At 29.0% G+C, this 20,669-nt stretch overlaps 3 protein-coding genes and 1 long non-coding RNA gene across 5 annotated transcripts; all 4 read right to left on the bottom strand.

Annotated features, from left to right (window-relative positions):
* Nucleotides 1-102: 102 nt before the first annotated feature.
* Nucleotides 103-6,747, bottom strand: LOC103574269 (putative tRNA (cytidine(32)/guanosine(34)-2'-O)-methyltransferase). 2 transcript variants are annotated; one of them, XM_053740692.1, is made up of 7 exons: nucleotides 6,462-6,747; nucleotides 6,300-6,369; nucleotides 5,488-5,720; nucleotides 5,033-5,427; nucleotides 2,860-3,134; nucleotides 2,382-2,493; nucleotides 2,224-2,308 (listed from the first exon to the last, which is right to left on the bottom strand). In XM_053740692.1, exons 1-6 carry the CDS (start codon nucleotides 6,580-6,582, stop codon nucleotides 2,469-2,471), a joined length of 1,119 nt encoding a protein of 372 aa, XP_053596667.1. In that variant the 5' UTR covers nucleotides 6,583-6,747; the 3' UTR covers nucleotides 2,224-2,308; nucleotides 2,382-2,468. The 2 variants fall into 2 exon arrangements, with proteins under 2 accessions (XP_008551900.1, XP_053596667.1); XM_008553678.3 differs by lacking the exons at nucleotides 2,860-3,134; nucleotides 5,033-5,427; nucleotides 5,488-5,720; nucleotides 6,300-6,369; nucleotides 6,462-6,747 and adding an exon at nucleotides 103-567 and having other exon boundaries at nucleotides 697-2,308; nucleotides 2,402-2,492.
* Nucleotides 6,748-8,030: 1,283 nt separating this feature from the next.
* LOC103575850 (uncharacterized) lies at nucleotides 8,031-10,188 on the bottom strand. The gene is made up of 5 exons (XM_014442965.2): nucleotides 10,057-10,188; nucleotides 9,374-9,571; nucleotides 8,387-8,497; nucleotides 8,172-8,327; nucleotides 8,031-8,099 (listed from the first exon to the last, which is right to left on the bottom strand). Exons 1-5 carry the CDS (start codon nucleotides 10,186-10,188, stop codon nucleotides 8,046-8,048), a joined length of 651 nt encoding a protein of 216 aa, XP_014298451.2. The 3' UTR covers nucleotides 8,031-8,045.
* Nucleotides 10,189-11,629: 1,441 nt separating this feature from the next.
* On the bottom strand, nucleotides 11,630-13,946 carry LOC106693781 (odorant receptor 67c-like). The gene is made up of 4 exons (XM_053740779.1): nucleotides 13,713-13,946; nucleotides 12,091-12,201; nucleotides 11,766-11,921; nucleotides 11,630-11,683 (listed from the first exon to the last, which is right to left on the bottom strand). Exons 1-4 carry the CDS (start codon nucleotides 13,944-13,946, stop codon nucleotides 11,630-11,632), a joined length of 555 nt encoding a protein of 184 aa, XP_053596754.1.
* Nucleotides 13,947-17,310: 3,364 nt separating this feature from the next.
* LOC103574278 (uncharacterized) lies at nucleotides 17,311-18,517 on the bottom strand. The gene is made up of 3 exons (XR_549222.3): nucleotides 18,139-18,517; nucleotides 17,808-18,001; nucleotides 17,311-17,736 (listed from the first exon to the last, which is right to left on the bottom strand). It is a non-coding gene; the product is annotated as an uncharacterized LOC103574278 (long non-coding RNA).
* Nucleotides 18,518-20,669: the final 2,152 nt, after the last annotated feature.

Here is a 20,669-nt window from a genome sequence, read left to right as displayed (position 1 = left end):
AAATAAATTTAATTTATAAATATTAATTTTTATACGATTTAAATATTTTTTCTATAAATTATTATAAACAAAAAAAAATAAATTGAATATTTAAATAATAAATTAATTGATCAGCGAATTAAAAGTCTGTCTGAGTTGAACGATTGACTTGAGCACGATCAGGTAAAGGCAGGACAGCATCTTTGGTACTCAAAGAACCCTGTTGGAAGCATTGAGTTTCCATAGAAACACCACGTGGTAATGGAGGTAACGGCAGATCATTCTTCATCCGTGCAATGGGCTCACGACCGCGTACTTGTTTGTACCAACCGCGAGGTTTCTTTAAAACTGGGCTCCGAATATCATTGCCGGTAGTTTTTTTTTCCCTTATGTCGTCGTCCAGCGACTCGAATGAAGAAGATGAAGAAGAAGAAGTGGATGTTATGAATTCAATTTCTTCACGTGGACGTTTTGCTGCTCGCGACAATGAAGTTATGGCACTTTCACATGAATCTATTGATAGATTATCTTGAAGTGCGTTTGCTGGTGACGTCGATTGGTCTAGAGCTTTTGTAGTTTTGGATGAACCTAAAATTTAATAATTTTAAATTAATTTGACTTTCAAACTCCGAAATAAAAATTTTTAGTGAATCTATTTATAAAAAATAATTAATTTTTAAAGCTGTGCTCTCAATAATTAAATAAAAAAGAAATTACCTGATATATTTTTGAAAACATTTTTAACCGCATTAGCAACTGAAGCGAAAATTCCCCCAGAGTTACTGTTTTGTTTAGCAACAGATCGATTTCCTTGTAAATTTGAACCACTTGAAGATGAGTCGGCAACTTTGATGCACTCCAACGTAGATAATTTGGTATAACTATCAACTGACAGCATCGTAAAACCAGTTTGACAATCTTTGATATCACTCTGATTATCAGCAGCGACTTCCAATTCCGTGGCACTCGACGCATTGATCGCAGACTTCAATTTTTCCAGCCCCGAGTCGATAATCGGCGCAAGATCTCGGGGATAAACTTCACCAGCTTTCTCAACCAAAACCATCATGACAACTCTTGATGATCCAGTGCGAGTTCGATTGAAATTATCTTCTGCCTTTTCATTCACTTGATTTAATTCACTCTTAGAATTTACTTTTTTATTTCCATTCCCATTTAATTTATCATCAGCAGCATCACCACAATGAACTTTTTTTTCCGTTGAACTGATAGAAGTATCAGAAAAACTTTGACAGCTTTCAAAATATTCTTCCACTTCAGGTTCATTATTTAAATTGTCATCAGTATCCAATTCAATGCTGCTAAACTCATCTGAAAATCTCACACGTTTGCTTAAAATTTTACTGTTTTTCCGTACATTTTTATATTCCGTAGACGATTCTACTGAATCGGCTTCTCTTTTTAATGACCCACCAGAATTGCCAGGATTGCAACCCTGCCCGTCATCATTCTCATCATTGGACTCCATCATCGCTTCTAATTTACGCTCTGTTATATTTCTCAATAAATTACTATTACTTTGATTACTCGTATCCTTATTGAATGACTTTGACAAAATAGATCTCAATGGCGTACGATCGGTATTTGATAAATAAGATCTTGTTAAATTATTTTGGCAATTAAATTCTCCAGGATTAATATCATTTAAATTATAATTACTTATATTATTATTATTATTACTGTCATTATTTATAGTAAGCGACTTATCAGAATGGGTATGTACAGTCAGTACTGAGCCAACATGTCGACTAGATATTTTAAAAAAAAAATTACCACTCTTGTGATTTAAATTTGATGAATTAAGTTGTCTTGTTAATCCAACGTGCATCGGTGTGCTGGTATGCCGTGTAAATGCACGGGGTGAATCTTCAAACTGATGGTAATCGCCGCTGAATGACAAGGATTTACGTTTTATTGACGAATCTGCAGAAGGTGTTTTGCTGAGTACTGATCCAGCTAAATCCAAATCAACGGCAAAACTCGTTGATAATGACGATGATGTGACACCTGATTCAATGTAAGTCGGCGCCTCTATTCGTATAATTGGATGCCGGTCACATGTCCCAATAAATTTTAAATCCTCATGTTTATCAAATAATTCCCCGCACTTTAGACACTCAAGCGGTAAATGATTGAATATAATATGATTTTTTAATTGATTGTGATCAAAACTACGTATTATCAGCGGCTCTTTACGACACAGTGGACAATCAATGGGTGTTTGATTAGCGCTATGTTTTTTTTTTATGTGATTTGAACAGCAGTCTATGCAACAAAATAATTTTTTGCATGCGTAGCAACGACTTGACTGTAAAAATATTTTTTTTTATTATTTTGATAAAAGTATTTTATAATTATTTATTTGTTTTGTACATTAATACCTGATTAATTATTTCCGTACCTCGTAGGCTGCCATATTTGATGATTAATTCTTTATTACTCGGCTAACTATTTACTACTGATTATATTTATTCTCTTACTGGAATTTTAAATCTATAATATATGTAAATAAGTGTAAGTAAATACTTATAATAATTGTGGACATTTTTTTTGGCGGGACAAATTCAATTGTCGTTTATTAAAATTTAAAAAAAAAGTCATGATAAAATAATAATCATTGAGTCAGACAATTAACCATTTTTGAATTTTTTTTTCAAGAATTTAAACTACAAAAAAAAAAAAAAAAAAAAAAAAAAATATGCACATGTAGAAAATTAAAAAAACTATTGGTGCAATTTTTTAAAATATTTTTTTTTAAGTTTATTTGTTTTAAAAAAATTCAAAAGTTATTAGACGTCGGTTAATTTCAGTATCATATAAAATATATATACACTTTTAAAAACATATTTAATTAGTTACTCGTTTATTTTTAAGTTTACAAGATCTTCGTGGAAATCATTTGGTTTAGTTGAGGAATGTGATTCTTTATCTTTGTTTTGGTGTTTGAGTGAATTCTTTTTGAAATCTTCAATGGATTGGTCGTCGTAGAATATATCAGATGAATGTGGCTCTGATGGATTTGCTGGTGATTGTTTTTTATTGTTTGCGTCTAGTTCTTTTTTTATGGCTTCTTCGTAAGGAGCATCTATTGGTTCTTGGACTGGATTCTTGTATACGTATTCTTCTCCAGTCATCTGTAATTTATTGGAAAATTCAAATTTATTTAAGGATGCGAAGACATGAGATAAAGAAACCAATAGCGAGGCAGTAATTATTTCTTATAGTAAATGAGGAGTATAATTATATATATGTATATATATATATTTTTTTTTTTAAGTTGTATATATTCAAATCTATATAAAAATTATTTTAAAACTTGTCCTCATCACATTTTGATTTGATTTAAAATTTTTCTTCCATTTCTAATAAGTTATTTTTTAAATATTTAAATTTACCGCGCAAATAAAGAAAGCATACTTTCTAGTCTAATTAATAAACTTTTTGACACAAATAAATTTCAATAAAATTACTAAATTTCAATTTTGAAATTTCGCGCCAAGTTGGCGCCACTGTATGTCACTAAATTCGACGTTCGGATTTTAGCTTTAGTGGGGGCGGTCGATGAATCGCAAAATCGATTGCTTTGTAATCAACTGACGGTTCGATAGTGGCAGTCAGTATCACCGACAACGACAGTAGTAGTCGAGATCCTTCTTTACGTTTAAATTGAAACAGTATTGCAGTTAATTCGCGGAACTATTCATAAAATTCATTGCTAAAAGTAATTGTTTAATTAAAATGTGTAGTGTTTGTAAAATTTAAACTGTGCAAAGTGTCTTTGGTGTCGTTGAGTGTTGAGTGTTCAGTGCTAGTATAGTGTTGCAAATTGCTGATGCTGATGATGACTTCCAAGTTCCTGTTCAAAATCATCTGGCATCGTCTGGTGGGAAATAGCAGTTAAGTGATGTTTATTTAGCTGCAATACACTTGGATCAATTTAATTCAAATCTCCAAGTATATTGGGACACCCTTCTGCATATTATTTCTCCACCAAGGTTTGTTCAAACACCCAAGTGTTTTTTTTTTTATTTTTTAAATGTTTTTCGATCATATTCTGCCACCATTTTATTTTGACGTACGATTTTTAGTTTTGTCCAATTTCTAATAATTTTTTTTTCAAATATTTAATGAAAAATAACGAGTATATTTTTTAATCTAACCAATATAATTATCGAAACAAACAAATTTTAATAAAATTATTACATTTTAATTTTGAAATTTCGCGCCAAGTTGGCGCCACTACACGTTGCTGTATTCGACGTTCGGATTTTAGCTTTAGTGGGGGCGGTCGATGAATCGCAAAATCGATTGCTTTGTATCAACTGGCGGTTCAATAGCGGCAGTCAGTATCATCGAATATAGCAGTAGTAGTCTAGATCCTTCTTTGTTTTGTACGTTTAAATTGAAACAGTATTGCAGTGGCGTCGTGTAAAATTGTGTAGTGATAGTAAAATTTTTCTTCTATTAATTTAAATTGTGCAAAGTATCTGCGGTGTAGTTAAGTGTTCAGTGCTAGTGTAAAGTGTTGTGTTCAGTTCGAGTGTAGTGTTTCGAATTGCTGATGCTGATAACCTCCAAGTTCCTGAACAAACTCATCCGGCATCGTCTGGTGGGAAATAGCAGTTAAGTGACGTTTGTTTAGCTGCAATACACTTGGAGCAATTTAATGCAAATCTCCAAGTGTATTAGGACACCCTTCTGCATATTATTTCCCTACCAAGGTTTGTTCAAACACTCAAGGGTTTTTTTTTAAATATTTTAAATACTTTTCTATCATATTCTGCCGCCATTTTATTTTAACGTAAGAATTTTAATTTGTCTCTAAATTTTAATAATTTATTTTTCAAATATTTAAATTTACCGCGCAAGTAATGACAGTAATTAATAAGAGTGCATTTCGAAAAGCGCTACGCTACAATTGCTCACCTCCTACCCCAAAAGTGCGAACGTATTTTATGATCAGCCCCTTATGTAATTTTGTTACTAATTAGTAATAAAATAAATATAAACTGTGACAATTAATAATACTCACTGAAAGTGGATAACAGGAATCAGAGTCAGGTTGCGTCAAATCTCCGCATACAACAAATGGAACAACATATTTATTAATACCCACTAATTCATTATAGTTCAATGGTTCATGGGTTAATAGCGGATTTAGCATATGTGGAATATAATTATCTGGGGGCGAATAATCTTTGCAGACAACAAATGCTTCGATACTTGAATTACGCGAACTACTTGGCTTAGCACAAGATACGTATTTAAAAAAAACTTTCAACTGTGAATACAGTAATGAACTTTCTCTAGCACGAAATATTTTAGCGACAAAAGTACCCCCCGGTCTTATAACATGAGTTGTTATATTTAATGCCGCTAAAAGTAATTGTGATTGAATGTAAATATCCATGTCGTGCAATCCAGTAACTGAAACATATAATTAATTAATTATTTATAAATAAATAAATAAATAAAATAATTATTTACCATCAGGTGCGCCGTCACAAACAACCAAATCGGCTTTTGTATTTTCAAAGTATGCTATTATTTTTTCAGCAGTTGATATTTTAGTAATGTCACCTTGAATTTGTACAACACCATCCAAAGGTGCCATTGCTTGTAAATCAACAGCTATTATTTTTGGCGGTTCATTTAGTTCGTCATTATTTGATGATGAACATGAAGGTTCTAATTTTTCGGTTTTTAGTTTATAGGTTTCACTGTAATATAGTTTATTTTTTTATTTAATTTCATTTTATAGAAGGTAGAGGTAGCGTTTCCGGCCACTTTCGGGAAAGTTTTCGACTCTTTAAAAATTTAAATAAAATAATTTCTAAAAAACGCAATGACATAATTAATTTTTAGGTATATTTTTTTTATAAATATAAACATAACTGAAATTCGTAAATTTTATAGTGTAGTTCATGAAATAAGTATCAATTGACACTATTAAAAATTTATTAGTTCATTTTCTGTGGCGTTTCGAAGGTAACAGAATCAATATCATGAGATTTAAATTAAGCCTACCCAATTATTTAAATATTTGAAAGATTAATTAATGATTTTATAACTGCATTTTAAATTGATTTAAATAAGAAATATCTTTTCATTCCGGGTATGGCTGGATGGTACTTTTTAAAATGTGTAAAAAAATACTTTTTATCACCCTGTTGCAATGTAAATTTTATTTTATGCTTTTTCATTAATTGAAATAAAGTTTTTAATGTTGAAAAATGGTTAAGTGGCCACAAGTGCTATTTCTACCCTAATAAAAATAATAATTCATAAATTGTTTTTACTTTAATTTCCGTGTCAATACTTGACTCCAACTTCCTGGTGCTGCGCATAGATCCACAGCCTTTGTGACTCCTGATAAATAATAATTTTATTATATTTGCAATTATGAAATAAAATAAAATGAATTTTATTCATTTTTAAAAATCATATGTAAATAAATATACCATCAAAAATATTAAATTCACTATCAATTTGAAGTAACTTAAATGCACTTCTGGCTCTCCAACCTTCTTCTTTAGCTTTTCGATAATAAATATCCCTTTTGTCTTTTGATGTTTTTCCCATTTTGTAGCAAATAAGTATATAAGTATAAATTTAAAAACCCGTCAAAGTTATGTAAAAAAAAATAATTCGTTTAATTATTTAATTACTATATTTATATTTATGTTTACAAATATAAGATGTGAGGTTAAGTGTAGTACAAATGATGTTTATGTATTTTTTTATGGCCGCATGTGTGCCTCAGAAAAAATACCTAGAGTCACCTTTTGATGAAAAAAATAACTAAAGATATGAGTGACATATTACCGTTGGACTGCCAACAAAACATCAAGGGTTTAAGTCAATGTTGGCAACACTGACTGATCTAATCAGAAATACCTCAATTATTTACTCGATAATTTTTCCACTTGTCCTCAATTTAATATACTAATTTATATCTCTGTTTATCAAGTACGAATAAATGTTTACTTATTCATTGGAGATAACTTATATTGCATTAAATAAGAAAATCTTCTTTACTATTTTTTTTTTCATGTAAAAAATAAATATTTTTATTTATTTAAACAAATGTGCAAAGTGGATCCAAGGTGTAGAAGTCGATGAATTTCTCGAAATTGGTATAAATAAATTCTCAAAAATTCGGTTTTCTTGCGGTTGTCATTTTAAAAAAAGTAGTCCTGAAATGGCTAATTAAGAAAAGTCATTTGGAAAGATTAAAATTTATTTTTTATACTTTTTAAAAATTTAAAATTATCCGTTATTTAATAATTTGAGAAGATCTGAAGTTATTCAATTTTCTAAAAGCTTGACAATAACCGTTAATCACTAAATAATAGTCGATTTTTTTGATTGCTGAAAGATTTGGAACGATTCGAAAGTACTCTATTTTTTTGAATACTTTTAAATAGTTTTCAATTACTATAAAATTTTTATAATTGCTTCAAATACTTTTCAATTTTTATTGAGAATTCATATATTAAAAAACATTCAAATCTTTTCTAATCAATTTTCTTAATCAGGGATTGTACCACTTTGTCATGATTGAACGGTGAAATTTCTGAAACAAGACTGTATACGACGGGTAGAAACTCTGTTTAAGCCGTAATTAATTTTATATTACTATTTCTGTAACTTATTAAAATTAATTGTACAAAATTTTATTTTATTTTACACAGCTACCAAAATAGCGTTCGAACTTGTCGGAAATTCACCCAATTGTTCATATCATTTAATGATGAATAAATTAGGAAAATCCAAGTACGTAAAATCAAATAAGTTGATAGTACAGCTTAAAATCTCTTCACTTCGCATTCAAGTTGCGTAAAATTTTTCGTGCTAGTCAATTAAAATTTTATTATAAATATATAGATTACAACTTCAACTAATATAAATATATTAAATTTCAATATTATTTAATGATTTTCTTTAACATGAACAACGATTGCACCTCCTTTGTACCTCGATAGATGTCTACCATTTATAAAAATGCTCATATCACAAAGTAAATCATATTTCCCTCATTATTTTTACATATTTGAAGCTCTCAATAATTGTAAATAAGTGAATCCGGCTTTAATTATCTGAAAGAAGTTAAATAATGGATTTTACTCTACCGAGTAGTTATGACTTATTTTTATACTTCAAAAACCCACCTGTACATAAGTAGTATAAGATATATCAATTATTCCACCGGCAGTCAATTTTTGAGAGCGTTGAGACATACAGATAATCAAAATCAAATACTTTCTTATTTTTAAAGGAAATCGATACCATTCCGTCATGCATGAGTGTATTCCGATTTCGGCAAACTATATTACAAGCGGCATTTTTCACTAATATGTATTAATTATTAAAATAAATTAAATACCTGACTATCTAAAAGTTCACTAAAATAACATAGAACTAATATATTGAAATTGAGAGCGGCAAATAACATGAGATAAGGTATCATATTCGCAAAATCGTTTTTCTCCAACATCTGTAATTAAAATAATTATCAAAAGAATAAATCGGTGGTAAACATCTAAATAATGGTAAATTGTTTGACGTGGGGATAAAAAAGCGACTTCCGATAAGTGGGAAGTTTCAGAATGAACGGACGGCTTGTGGTGTATTTATACTAACATTCATTTAGACGTAGCCTTAGCTCGAGTGTGGTAACGGTTCACCGGGGGTTACTTTTTTTTATGCACATGCCATATAATTTTCTTATTTTTTTGTAGAACCCGCTGATAAAATTCAATTTAAGAGAAACAATAAATTATGCATTAATACATTGTGAAAACTTCCCATTAAATTTTACTATGGGTGCATTGTAACCCCGGATCATAAGAAAACTGATGAAAAATTTACAAGTGTCCCATAGTAAACGTATGCGCATAGGTCCTAATTGTGTCGTCAGCGCATACCGTTTACTATGGGATACTTGTAAATTTTGTACCAGTTTTCTTATGGTCCGGTGTTACAATACGCCCATAGTAAAATTTGCTGGAAATTTTTCAGTGTAGTATTAACAGTTTTCAAAATTTTTAGCAGCTTTGATTTCTATCAATGCTGACGTTTTACTTGCCAGTTGTCAGTAGAAATGCAATTAAAATAAAAAATGTATACATATAAAAGTGTTGGAGTATGAACTCCCTATTTACCCTGTTTTCAGAGTAATTTTTTTTAAATTCCGGAACTTCTAGTAACGGAGTGAATTCGGATTTAAATAATATCCGTATCCACTCCATAATCATCCCCGATTCTCTACAGTATATCTTCGTTATACAGAATTCAAAAATCGAGCCTTCGCAGCGGGTCTTGCAAAAAAAAATATTATTTTTATATCTTATTCAGGAGTTAATCAATGTACCTTCAAAAAACAATATTCGTCAATACAAAAAAGTATCGTAGATGCGCCGATCTCAAGCAAACATAATTCAAATAAACTTTTTCGAATATTGTTGGAAAACCTGTATAAAATACTATAATTAAACATCTCTCCGTTCGGCGTTTCGGTGCGAGAAATACAAAATTTTTGAGCTAGCATCTTAAATCTTAGCAGGCTATGCTGGTTTTTTCAAATCTTTACTCAAATCATTAACGTTATATTATACCCAAAAAATAAATCATACTGAAGTTAGCCGGCGTTTAATAATTTTCTTTTAAAACAATAAATTATTTTTAAAAAATTGTACTCATAGTTTTTTTTATTTTCTCCATGTGCATATTTAAAATTTTTTTTTTCAATTAAATGTATTGTGAAAAGATTCGAAAATTGTTAATTGTCCGTTAACTTCAGGATCATGAAAAATTAACTTTAATTTGTTACCAAGTTATTAACTATCCGTGTAAAACTTACACAAGTATTCTAACATGGCGACTTACTATAGCTGATATTTTAATGTGAAAAGTTTTTTTTTTCGTAAGATCATGTATCAAACATTTTAAAAGATATTTGATCGTTTGAATTTGACTGCAAGCATGAGTCACTGAAACCGCTGTGAGATGACACATGAAAATCAATATTGAGAAACCAATTATAACAGCATATACTTCAAAAAAAAATGCTATTTCATAAAGCGGCGACACTTGAGCATTAAAAATAACATCATAGCCCTGAAAAATAGGTAACCGATCAGAAGTATTTGTTTTGGTATGGAATAATATCGGTAATATTATCGGCATTAAAAAATTATAAAATAGTCCGCTCATATACATTAAAATCATAAATATAATAGTAATTTTATTGCTTATTTGGGCATTTTTCACCATTAATGATTTTTCTTGTTGAAATTCGATCCTTTTCCAATCAAGCCTTATGTGTCCGATGAATTCCATGATTTCTTTACGACGATATAAAATAATAATATATTTTAATAATATAACTATCGAAAAGGATAGAGGGGCAACCAGTAGTATTTGCTCATCGAAACCCCTGGCGTTGATAAGCATATCGATAAATCTAAAACTGATATTCCACCAAAAAAGCACGATAATTATAAAGAATTTAATATTAGAGAATATTTTTTGTTTTATCGATAACTTAATATTTGAATTTGGTATTGCTAATAAATTTATAAACCACTCAGTGTAACCAATAGCATATTGTACATTTAGTGTTTCTTTATCTTTAGGGTCAGTTAATTTCTTGTAATAGTGTTCCATGATGCGCCTTTTTTGATGCACAGTATTTTACTAGCTCAATACTTTTTTTCATTTAAATAAAGACAATGTTTCTAAGCGCTTGCGTAGTGAAACGATGTATCTTAAATGTTTTTAAGCTGCACGGTGTTATGAATAACTTATGAAGGTAATTATCTTATCATTAAAAAAAACAAACTGGAAATTATTGATTTCGTCTGTAAAAAACTAAAGACGGTTTAGAGTACGTTGACAATAACTTTTCTATTGAATAGTAATTTTTTTTACATATTTATTATATTAATTTTAATAAATGCATAATTTTTGGAGTAAATTCAGGAAGAATGTTTTTTTGTTATGTTCATTACTTTTAGGGTTGATTTTATTAAATGAGGAAATTTTATTTAAATTATGAACAAGTTCTATGAAGTAAATTATGACTAGAGATATGCAGAGGGACTGAGTTGAAAGTATATAATTTAAAAAAATTAATACTATTCCAATTCTCACTATATAAGAATTCAAACTCAGATTCCAGTTTCTTTTTACCGATATTGAGGTTTTCAGATCGAAGAAATAGTTACTCATCATTTTTGAGGAAACGCATGTCCGTGTGTCCAAATTTTTTCCATATGATATTTCTCAAATAAATCATACAATTTTGGTTGTTCTGATGGCAAGTTAAGTTTCCCACTGAGACAGTTAATTAGATTTTTTTATGTTTTGAGATCGATCAGCCAAGTATATATTTGAACTCAGTTTCATACATCTGACTGATTCAATTAAAAAAAAAAGAATTCGATAAATACAATAATGTACCATTTTCGAATTTGTGTGTAATATTCCCAGTAGACAAAATTTGTCATTGTCATTGTAATAAATATGACAAAAGAATTGAAAAAATCATTTATTTATCTAAGTAGACATTCTTTAATGGTACATTTAAATTGTTAATTAATCTTAGAAACTTTCGCTATATATTGTTTCACATATCTGCGGCTCGTAAAATTTGCATATAAGCAAACCCCGTTTTAATTATCTGAAAAATAAATAAAAATAAAATTATTTACTATTCTAATTGAGTTAGATTATTCATATAGTATTATTTGTTTTAAACTTACTGACAGATAAGTAGCGTAAGATAATTCGACTATACCGCCAGCAGTTATTTTTTGAGAGCGTTGAGATATGCTTATTATCAAAATGAAGTATGTTCTTATTTTTACTGAAAATTTATACCATTCGGTCTTATATGTTTCTTCTCCAATTTCAACAAACTATATTAGGAGATTTTAATTTTATTAGTCAAGTAGTTTTCAAGTTACCAAAAATATTAATTAAAAAACAAATTATACGCAATCTGATTAATAGATTTTTAAATAAGTCATCAAATACAAATCCAAATAGATTATGGTATAGTATTATATAGTATATTTTGATATATACCTGACTGTCTAAAAGTTCACTAGAATAACACATTATGAGTATGTTAAAATTCAGAGAAATAAATAACATAGCATAAGGTATCATATTCATAAAATCGTTTTGATCCAACATCTGTAATCAAAGCTATTTCTTTATGGATATATACGGAGAAATTATTCTTGTTTGAAACAATATGGTGTCACAGTAAAGCCAGACCAGCATGTTCGCTATCTGACGGAAATCGCAGTAAACACATGCAAAAATTACTATGATAATAATATAATTCACAGTGATTAATTTTTATAAAATTAATCAGTGAAAAGTACTAAAGTCAATAAATATTCACTGCGAATCAGTCTCAAGTATTTTACTGATATGCGGTCATAGTAATTTTTGCAAAATGTTTATTTCATATTTCTATAACACCACAGCATTTCAAACAAGAATAATTTCTCCATGCAGAGTTGACCGATGAAGACCTAAAAAAAAAACAAATTAAGACAAGAATATTTTCGTCAAAATATAATCTTTTAATAGCTTATATATCATATCGATATGGATTTCTATTATAATAATCACTTTTGTAGTATGTTTCATAATCCCGAAATTAGAATGAAAAGCATAAAAAAAAAAAATCGCTTAAGCCACCAGAAATACATATTTTTAAGTTCCAACCCTAGTAACACGTGTTTGAGCTAGATTCTGGAGTAAGTATCTTGAGCAAGACCTCTAGCTGCTAGTGTCTTTTTCTACGTATGTGTCTTTCGCAAGATCGTGTATCAAGAAATCTATGTCAAGATTTGTGTATGTCTTGCTCATAGTATCGTATGTAAGAATATTAAAGATATCTTGAACACGATATAATAAAAAAGGGTCTGACGCATTTCTTGCACCAGTAACTTATAATAAGTACTTACGCATGGCTTGCTCAAGATCTTATCAAGAATCATGGTCAATTTTGAGCCTTGTGCAGACCTTGAGCAAATCATACGCAACTACTTTCAACTGTATTCTTCCCCCAGAATTGAGTTATAATCTGGCATAAATTTCTTGTGTAAGGCTTGTACTAGGCTTGTAATTGAAATTTGGTCACAAATATCTGCAGCAAGACACATAAGTAGAAAAAGACACTAGCACCTATCGATCTTGAGAGCAGACTTGCTGAAGAATTGAAAAAGATTGTTATATGGGAATGTTACTCTAGTCAACTCTATTGTCTTGTCTTTTTAATAAATGATTTGATCGCATACCTTCAAAAAACAATATTCATCTAAACAAAAAAATATTGCAGATGCCCAAAGATCCACAAAACATAATTCATATAAAGTTTTTCGAATATGATTTGAAAATCTAAAGTAAATATGAATATTCCATATATTTCAATTTTTGTTTTTTATCGATTTATTTATGTCTAATATCTAAATTTAATTTAACCCATCACATTACAGTAAAACTTACGTAAGCGTTCTCATATGATGACGAATTAAAGTCGACATTTTCATCAACAAAATTTTTTCATCTGTGACATTGTTTATCGATAGTTTTAGTAAGTTGATAATTATTTGAATTTGCCCACGTACATGACTCACTAAAACTATAGTTAGAATATACATTAAAGTTATTGTCGAAAACACTACTATTACCGCACAAATAAAAAAAACGTAGGTTATTTCATAGACAGGCGATATTTTGGCATTGAAAGCAACATCGTAGCCCGGAAAAATCGGTAATCGTTCAGAAGTATTTGAATGAGTATTAGTTTTGAATACTATCGGGAGTATTAGCGGCATTACTACATTATAGAACATTCCACTGGTATACATTAGAACAATAATCAAAAAAGATAATTGATTGCTTATTTGCGCATTGTCAATCATAAATGATTTTTCTTCTCGAGATTTTATCCTTTTCCAATCTTTTTTTATGTATTCAATAGACTGATTTATTTCTTTATGCCGATAGAGAATAATGAAATATTTAATAAGTATCACAAAAATAAAAATCACGGGAGTGATCACAATTATTTGCTCATCGAAATCGTTAACATTTAAATACGTATAGAGACATCGAAAAAATATGTTCCAAACAGAAAGACTAATAACTATAATACTATGAATGATAGAAAATATTTTTTTCTTCGAGAGTGATTTAAATTCCGATTGAGGAATCGCTAATATTTTCATTAGCAATTGAGTGTAGTGAACTACGTAATATCCATCGATTACTTGTGTTTTTTTATGTTTTAAAGTTTTCCTAGAAATTCTATCCATGAAACTCGCTTTGGGGGATGAACTTTAACTGGTTTCTTTATTTGTTCTCTCTTTGAAATTACAAATTCACACTTCGCGCTTGCGTCACAAAAATAATAAAACTTTAACTGTTACCATTCTATATTACAAGGTAATAAATCATTAATGAGAAGGTTCTTAATTTATTTATGGAAACAACACACGTGGCATATAGGAACCTTAAAAAAAAAAAGATGAAACGGCTAGAGACTGTTGATATTGATTTGATATTTTTTAGCGTACATATTTTATATGTTGTTATGAGCAGAAAATGAATTGAAAAAATTAAAAAATGGTTAATAACATTAATAAAAAAAATAACTAAAATTTATACTTGTCGCTTTTATATAAAGTTCATTAATATAAGAGTTTTTTTAATTATCTGATTGAAAAGTTACAAGATTTTGAGAGTAGAAATATTGAGATTTATTAAGTATAGGGTAGACGTACGTTTTTTGCCACAGTAGGACAAGATTTGGAAACTTAAAATTTTAAATAAAGTACTTAGCAATATATAATGGCATAATTAATTTTTAAATGTGTTCTATTTTTATGTGCTAGCGTAACTTTAGAAGCCTCGTATATAGCTTCCAGAGAAAATACAGACTCAATACAGACTCGGTACAGACTTGGTGTTTAATATTGAAAAAAATCGTCATTTTTATTAATTTTCATGTTCTAGCGTGATTTTAGAAGCCTTGTTAAAGTTTCCAGAGAAAATACAGACTCAATACAGACTCAGTACAGACTTGGTGTTTAATATTGAAAAAAATCATCATTTTTATTAATTTTCATGTTCTAGCGTGATTTTAGAAGCCTTGTCAAAGTTTCCATAGAAAATACAGAATCAATACAGACTCAGTACAGACTTGGTGTTTAATATTGAAAAAAATCATCATTTTTATTAATTTTCATGTTCTAGCGTGATTTTAGAAGCCTTGTCAAAGCTTCCAGAGAAAATACAGAATCAATACAGACTTAGTACAGACTTGGTGTTTAATATTGAAAAAAATCATCATTTTCATTAATTTTTATGTGCTAGCGTGATTTTAGAAGCCTTGTCAAAGCTTCCAGAGAAAATACAGACTCAATACAGACTCAGTACAGACTTGGTGTTTAATATTGAAAAAAATCATCATTTTTATTAATTTTCATGTTCTAGCGTGATTTTAGAAGCCTTGTCAAAGCTTCCAGAGAAAATACAGAATCAATACAGACTTAGTACAGACTTGGTGTTTAATATTGAAAAAAATCATCACTTTCATTAATTTTTATGTGCTAGCGTGATTTTAGAAGCCTTGTCAAAGCTTCCAGAGAAAATACAGACTCAATACAGACTCAGTACAGACTTGGTGTTTAATATTGAAAAAAATCATCATTTTTATTAATTTTCATGTTCTAGCGTGATTTTAGAAGCCTTGTCAAAGCTTCCATAGAAAATACAGACTCAATACAGACTCAGTACTGGAAAAAATTAAAGAATCAAAAAAAATTTTCAAATTCTTGTGTGATTTTCAACCGGTTTTAACTTCGAGCGAAATGGTCGTCCAAGGAAGAAAAAAAAAGGAAGAGACCGTGAACCGCAGCGAAAGAAACCTGTTAAAAATGGTTGGGCGTTGGTCTCTTAAATTTCTTAAAGTTGTTAAAACAAAAAAATCTTCAAAAAAAAAAATTTTTTTTTCCTTAATTTTTTTTTGTTTATTGAAAATTTGAGCGCTTTTTGAAATGAAAATGTTGATGAAGCTCGGAAAAATTTTTTTTTTTTTCATTTGTTAAAGATTATGAGCCTTTCAGAGCGAGTAACGTGATCCTATACTTTTTTTAAAAATTCGATTGAGTGAAACAAAGTTACGGCTGGTTGGATCAATTCGGCTCTTGGTAGGGTTTTTGTGGGCATATTGAACTGAAAAATGCATACTCAGCATTATTGATTTCCACAATATTTTTGATCCAGCGCTTGGTTTTCCAAAAAACCAGCAAAAGCCCTTTCTTTGTTGTATTTTAAAATCCATGTGACGAAAGAAAAAAATTTTTTTTTTATAAAAACAATGGCTAATCATTGAAGAGAATTTATTCAAGTTTTTGAAACCCAACATTAACTTTCTGTGCGATTATTGCTTGCTGAGATATCGACAATCAAAGACAAAAGGATCCTTTTCCATTTGAAGATCGATATCTCGACGACAAGTGGACGTATCAAGGTTTATAAAAAATGAAATCAAAGCTTAATAATGAAGGTATCTGATCCTTAGAGTGGTTAAGCGAAAAAAAAATTTCCTACGCCCTTAAACAAAAAAAAAAAGTAAAAATAATTAAAAAAATTTTTGTCTCTGGTTTTTCTAAGATTTCTCAGAAACCGCTGACATTAAAAATCTTTAAAATTCTAATCCAAAAAGTAGACACTTGGAGCTACAATTCGTTTTTTTTTCCTTGTTCGACCATTTCTCTTGAAGTTACGCCCTGTTGAAAATCACCCAAAAATTTGGAATTTTTTTTTGATCCTTTAATTTTTTCCAGTAGTGTAGTTTTTGAGTTGAGACCCATACGAGCGTTAGTGGAAATGGGTGGAGATGGTTGGACATAGGTATAGATGATTATTTATGAAGAGTAGCCCGTAACTTTGCTCCTGTTGGGAATAACCCATAATAATACAAACCTTTTTTGTTTATTATGTTGTCCTCTAGTAAGAAAAGCCATAAAAAGTCCTGGGAATAATTTATTTTTTGAGTTGAGACCCATATGAGGATAAAGAAAATAAATGAGTATCAATGAGAATGATACTACCTATAGATACAATGTATACATACTCGCTGTTAACATATAATTAAAGACTTTAAAATTTCTATGATCTAGTGCGGCAGGTAAAGATATTTTATAAAAAAAAATGTATAGTGTGTAACAGAACAGTAGGAAAATTTTTTTTTTTTATTGTAAATCGATAATCACTGACATTTAAAATTTTAGTAAATAACAAATAACATTTTAAACATTATTAATGTACTTAAATAGACATATGATTACAGTAAAGTATGAACATGATTGGAAATTTGAAGTTTTAAACTTTTAGTGTAATTTTTATCTAATTCACTACCATTAAATATGTCAAAATATTGTCTGTTAGTGAATGAAAATCGCTTCCGCTACTCGTCTGCAAGCTTTACAAGACTTAAACTCGTGGCGTCACCGTACACTTGTTGCTGAAAGCGAATCTCTGGCCGTTGCATAATGCATGCACTATTGTATATTATTGACAACTGTTGCTTTGTGTAATTTTCTCCAAATAGTGATAATAGAAAATTATTATTTAAACGAATCTTGTATTTTAATTTAGCTGCATCCAAAGTCGTTGAATATAACATTAATCTGAATCTTAATTATTCTGTAAAATATAAAATTTATTATTTAATTTATTTTTCTTTGCAGTAATGTACAAAAAATAATTGCCCTTACTTAATTCTTTATCCATATTAACAGTTACATTCTCAGCTCCATACCAGTCGATAAAGCGTGAAAAAGAAAATATATGTATTTTTATTCTATAAGTTCATAATGTTTATATTTAAATTAGTATTACGTGGATGACGGATACCATTTCATTTTCTTCGTTCTATTAGTCTGTAACTGATCAATTGATTTAAAAATGTCTGAAAAAAAAAAAAAAATACAGAACTCTAAAGTGTCATCTTTATTTAAAATCAATGACTTCGAATAAAAAAATATGAAAAACTGTTGATCCAATGGGCCAGCCCCAAAACTTCCTGCTGCTTTCAAGTTTACTGACCTCAAAAATTCTCCTTAGCAAATTTCTTTTTTCGAGATCTCGGATTATCGTAGCGGGAAGTTATAAATTTATTTTTTTTTTCGACACTTGAACTAACTAGTTTAATTTCAAGTAAACGCAGTTGTCGGGCAACACAAAAAAAAATTATAGAAATTTATTAATGTTCCAAAATCACTGGAGTTCTATCGTTAAAAAATTTCTTATTGTCTCAAAGATAACTACTAATTAGCTATGGTTCAGATTATTATTTTTTACACTCCATAAATTTTTAGTTTATATTCAGCAATCAATGAACAAACGTGACGTTGAAAGTTTAAAAATCAATTTGAAAAATAGGGCCGATAACGAACCACTAAAATTAGTTTTTTTTTTCACTTAATTTTTTTTTTTATGAAAGAAATAGGCGAAAAAAGTTTTTATAACTTCATAGCACATAAAAAATTTTTATACTAAAACTTCAATATTGAAAAATTCATCTAAATCAAGCGAAGTAAATTTTTTTACAAAAAAAAAAAAAAAAAAAAAAAAAAAAAAAAAAAAAAAAAAAAAAACTTATCAATAACTTGTAGCACTTAAAACAAATATTAAATTTCACAAATATAAAAATTACTATAGAAATTGATTAAAATATCATTAAATGGGAACCGGATTCGAATGACAAAGTATCAAGTATAATATGAAAGATATATCGCGTTTTACACCGTCAGGCTGCATCGTCTATACATAAGTCTGAAGATATCGTATGAGGAATTATCGCTCTAAGGGGCGAAGTAAATTGATCAAGAGTAGAAGAAAGACTGACCGTCAATTAAATTCACTGCGCAAACGCTAAACCACTTAGTCTCGCTTTGTCTTTAAAATAAAATATCTTTGTCTTGTTGGCAGACGACTCATCAATTATGAATATCATATAAGAGATACACGTGTTTCCGACGATATATTATTTACGTTGTTGAAAACTTTATTACAACATTATAATCACCCTCTATTTCCTATTTTAATTCGATCAATTTTTTACTGTGTAAGTACTCATGATACCACGTGTTAAACTCGCAAGCTATACATAAATATATATACATTTTATATTATCCTTATAGTAAATATCACACTACCACAAAAGGGTTATTTTTGTAGAAGGTTAATAAACTCTTTGTTGCAGGTACAAGAAAAGAATCTGCGACAGAAAATATAAATATTTAATGATAGTCTCAGGTATCGACCCTAGTAGTAGCATATAGAGAATATTATTTTAAATAATTTAAATTTAAACGCTAAGAAAAAATTTTAACCCTTTCAAACCTACCGTGCACAATTGAGGACATTAAAGTTTTGTTAAATAAATATAGCAAAATAAAAATTTACGTAACTAAAAACGGTTGTTTCTGTTTGCGAACATTATAAACTTCGTAAAAGCTTTTTCAATATTTCCATACTCAGTAGTACCTACTATAACAGGAAAAAAATCGGTTCATGAAAATTCCAAAAAACAAAAAATCAGGTTTGAAAGGGTTAAAATTTTAACTATTTTTTGCACTTGAATAAGAAATAACTATAATTATTTTCATTGCTTATTCATAAGCGCAGATGGGCTTTTTGAATTCGCCAAGTGGGGATGAGATGCGCAACCCTTTGTGCAGTAGACTTACTCTCGGACCACCGACAAGATCACTTCTTCTTTTAAATACTCTGATAAGTTTGCTGGGTCTGTCCTGTGAGACACTTGGCATCATAAGTTTTATTTTACTTACCCAATATACTTTATATTGAAGACAATCTACTCGTACTGGCTGTCATTTAACATTGTCCTATTATCTGTAAATTAATTTATCGGAATTAAATAAATTTCCTTTTTGAGTTATGTAAAGATATCGCTTACAATAATTTTTTTTTTTTAATTTTAAGTGATGGTTTGTATTTTTATTTGAAATATTTTATTAATGCTGTTTATTTTTTCAGATGTTGGGCATTTTCTATGAAGACAAATTATTTTAATTGGAAATAAATATATAATTGAATTGAGCATCCATGTCAGTGTCATTTGGAAATATAATGACAATTTGAAAAATGATTTTTCAATTCGTGTGATTATATGATTTTCACCAAATTTTTTATGGCAACATTTGGAAAACAACAATTTCAAAAAATATAAATTAAATTTTTATTGGAAATGGAGTCTAAAAATTTAAAAAATTAAATTTGTTGGATATGTTGAAAAGGTTTGGATTAATAAAAAAAAATATAATATTCGGTGAACAATTTACGAAGATTGAAAAATTAAAGAATGCATCGGCTGGATCAATGAATATAACGTTCAAAATAATTGCATGTTAGAGGACTATCATTGCAACATTAAAATGACTTTTTAATTCAACTAGAAATTATACATATATATTTTTGATAATAATTTAAATATAAGTAATACATTGCGTCTAATTTCGATCATGATTTTTGATCGTGAATTAAATCCAACTCTTACAAATATTTAAATTTATCGGGCTCGCTAATTTTTTTTTTTGAATTTAATAAAATTA

Source organism: Microplitis demolitor, chromosome 7 (assembly GCF_026212275.2).
Source record: "Microplitis demolitor isolate Queensland-Clemson2020A chromosome 7, iyMicDemo2.1a, whole genome shotgun sequence".
Taxonomy (NCBI): Eukaryota; Metazoa; Arthropoda; class Insecta; order Hymenoptera; family Braconidae; genus Microplitis; species Microplitis demolitor.
Note: the sequence above shows the minus strand (reverse complement) of the source record. Positions and strands in the feature narration are given on the sequence as shown.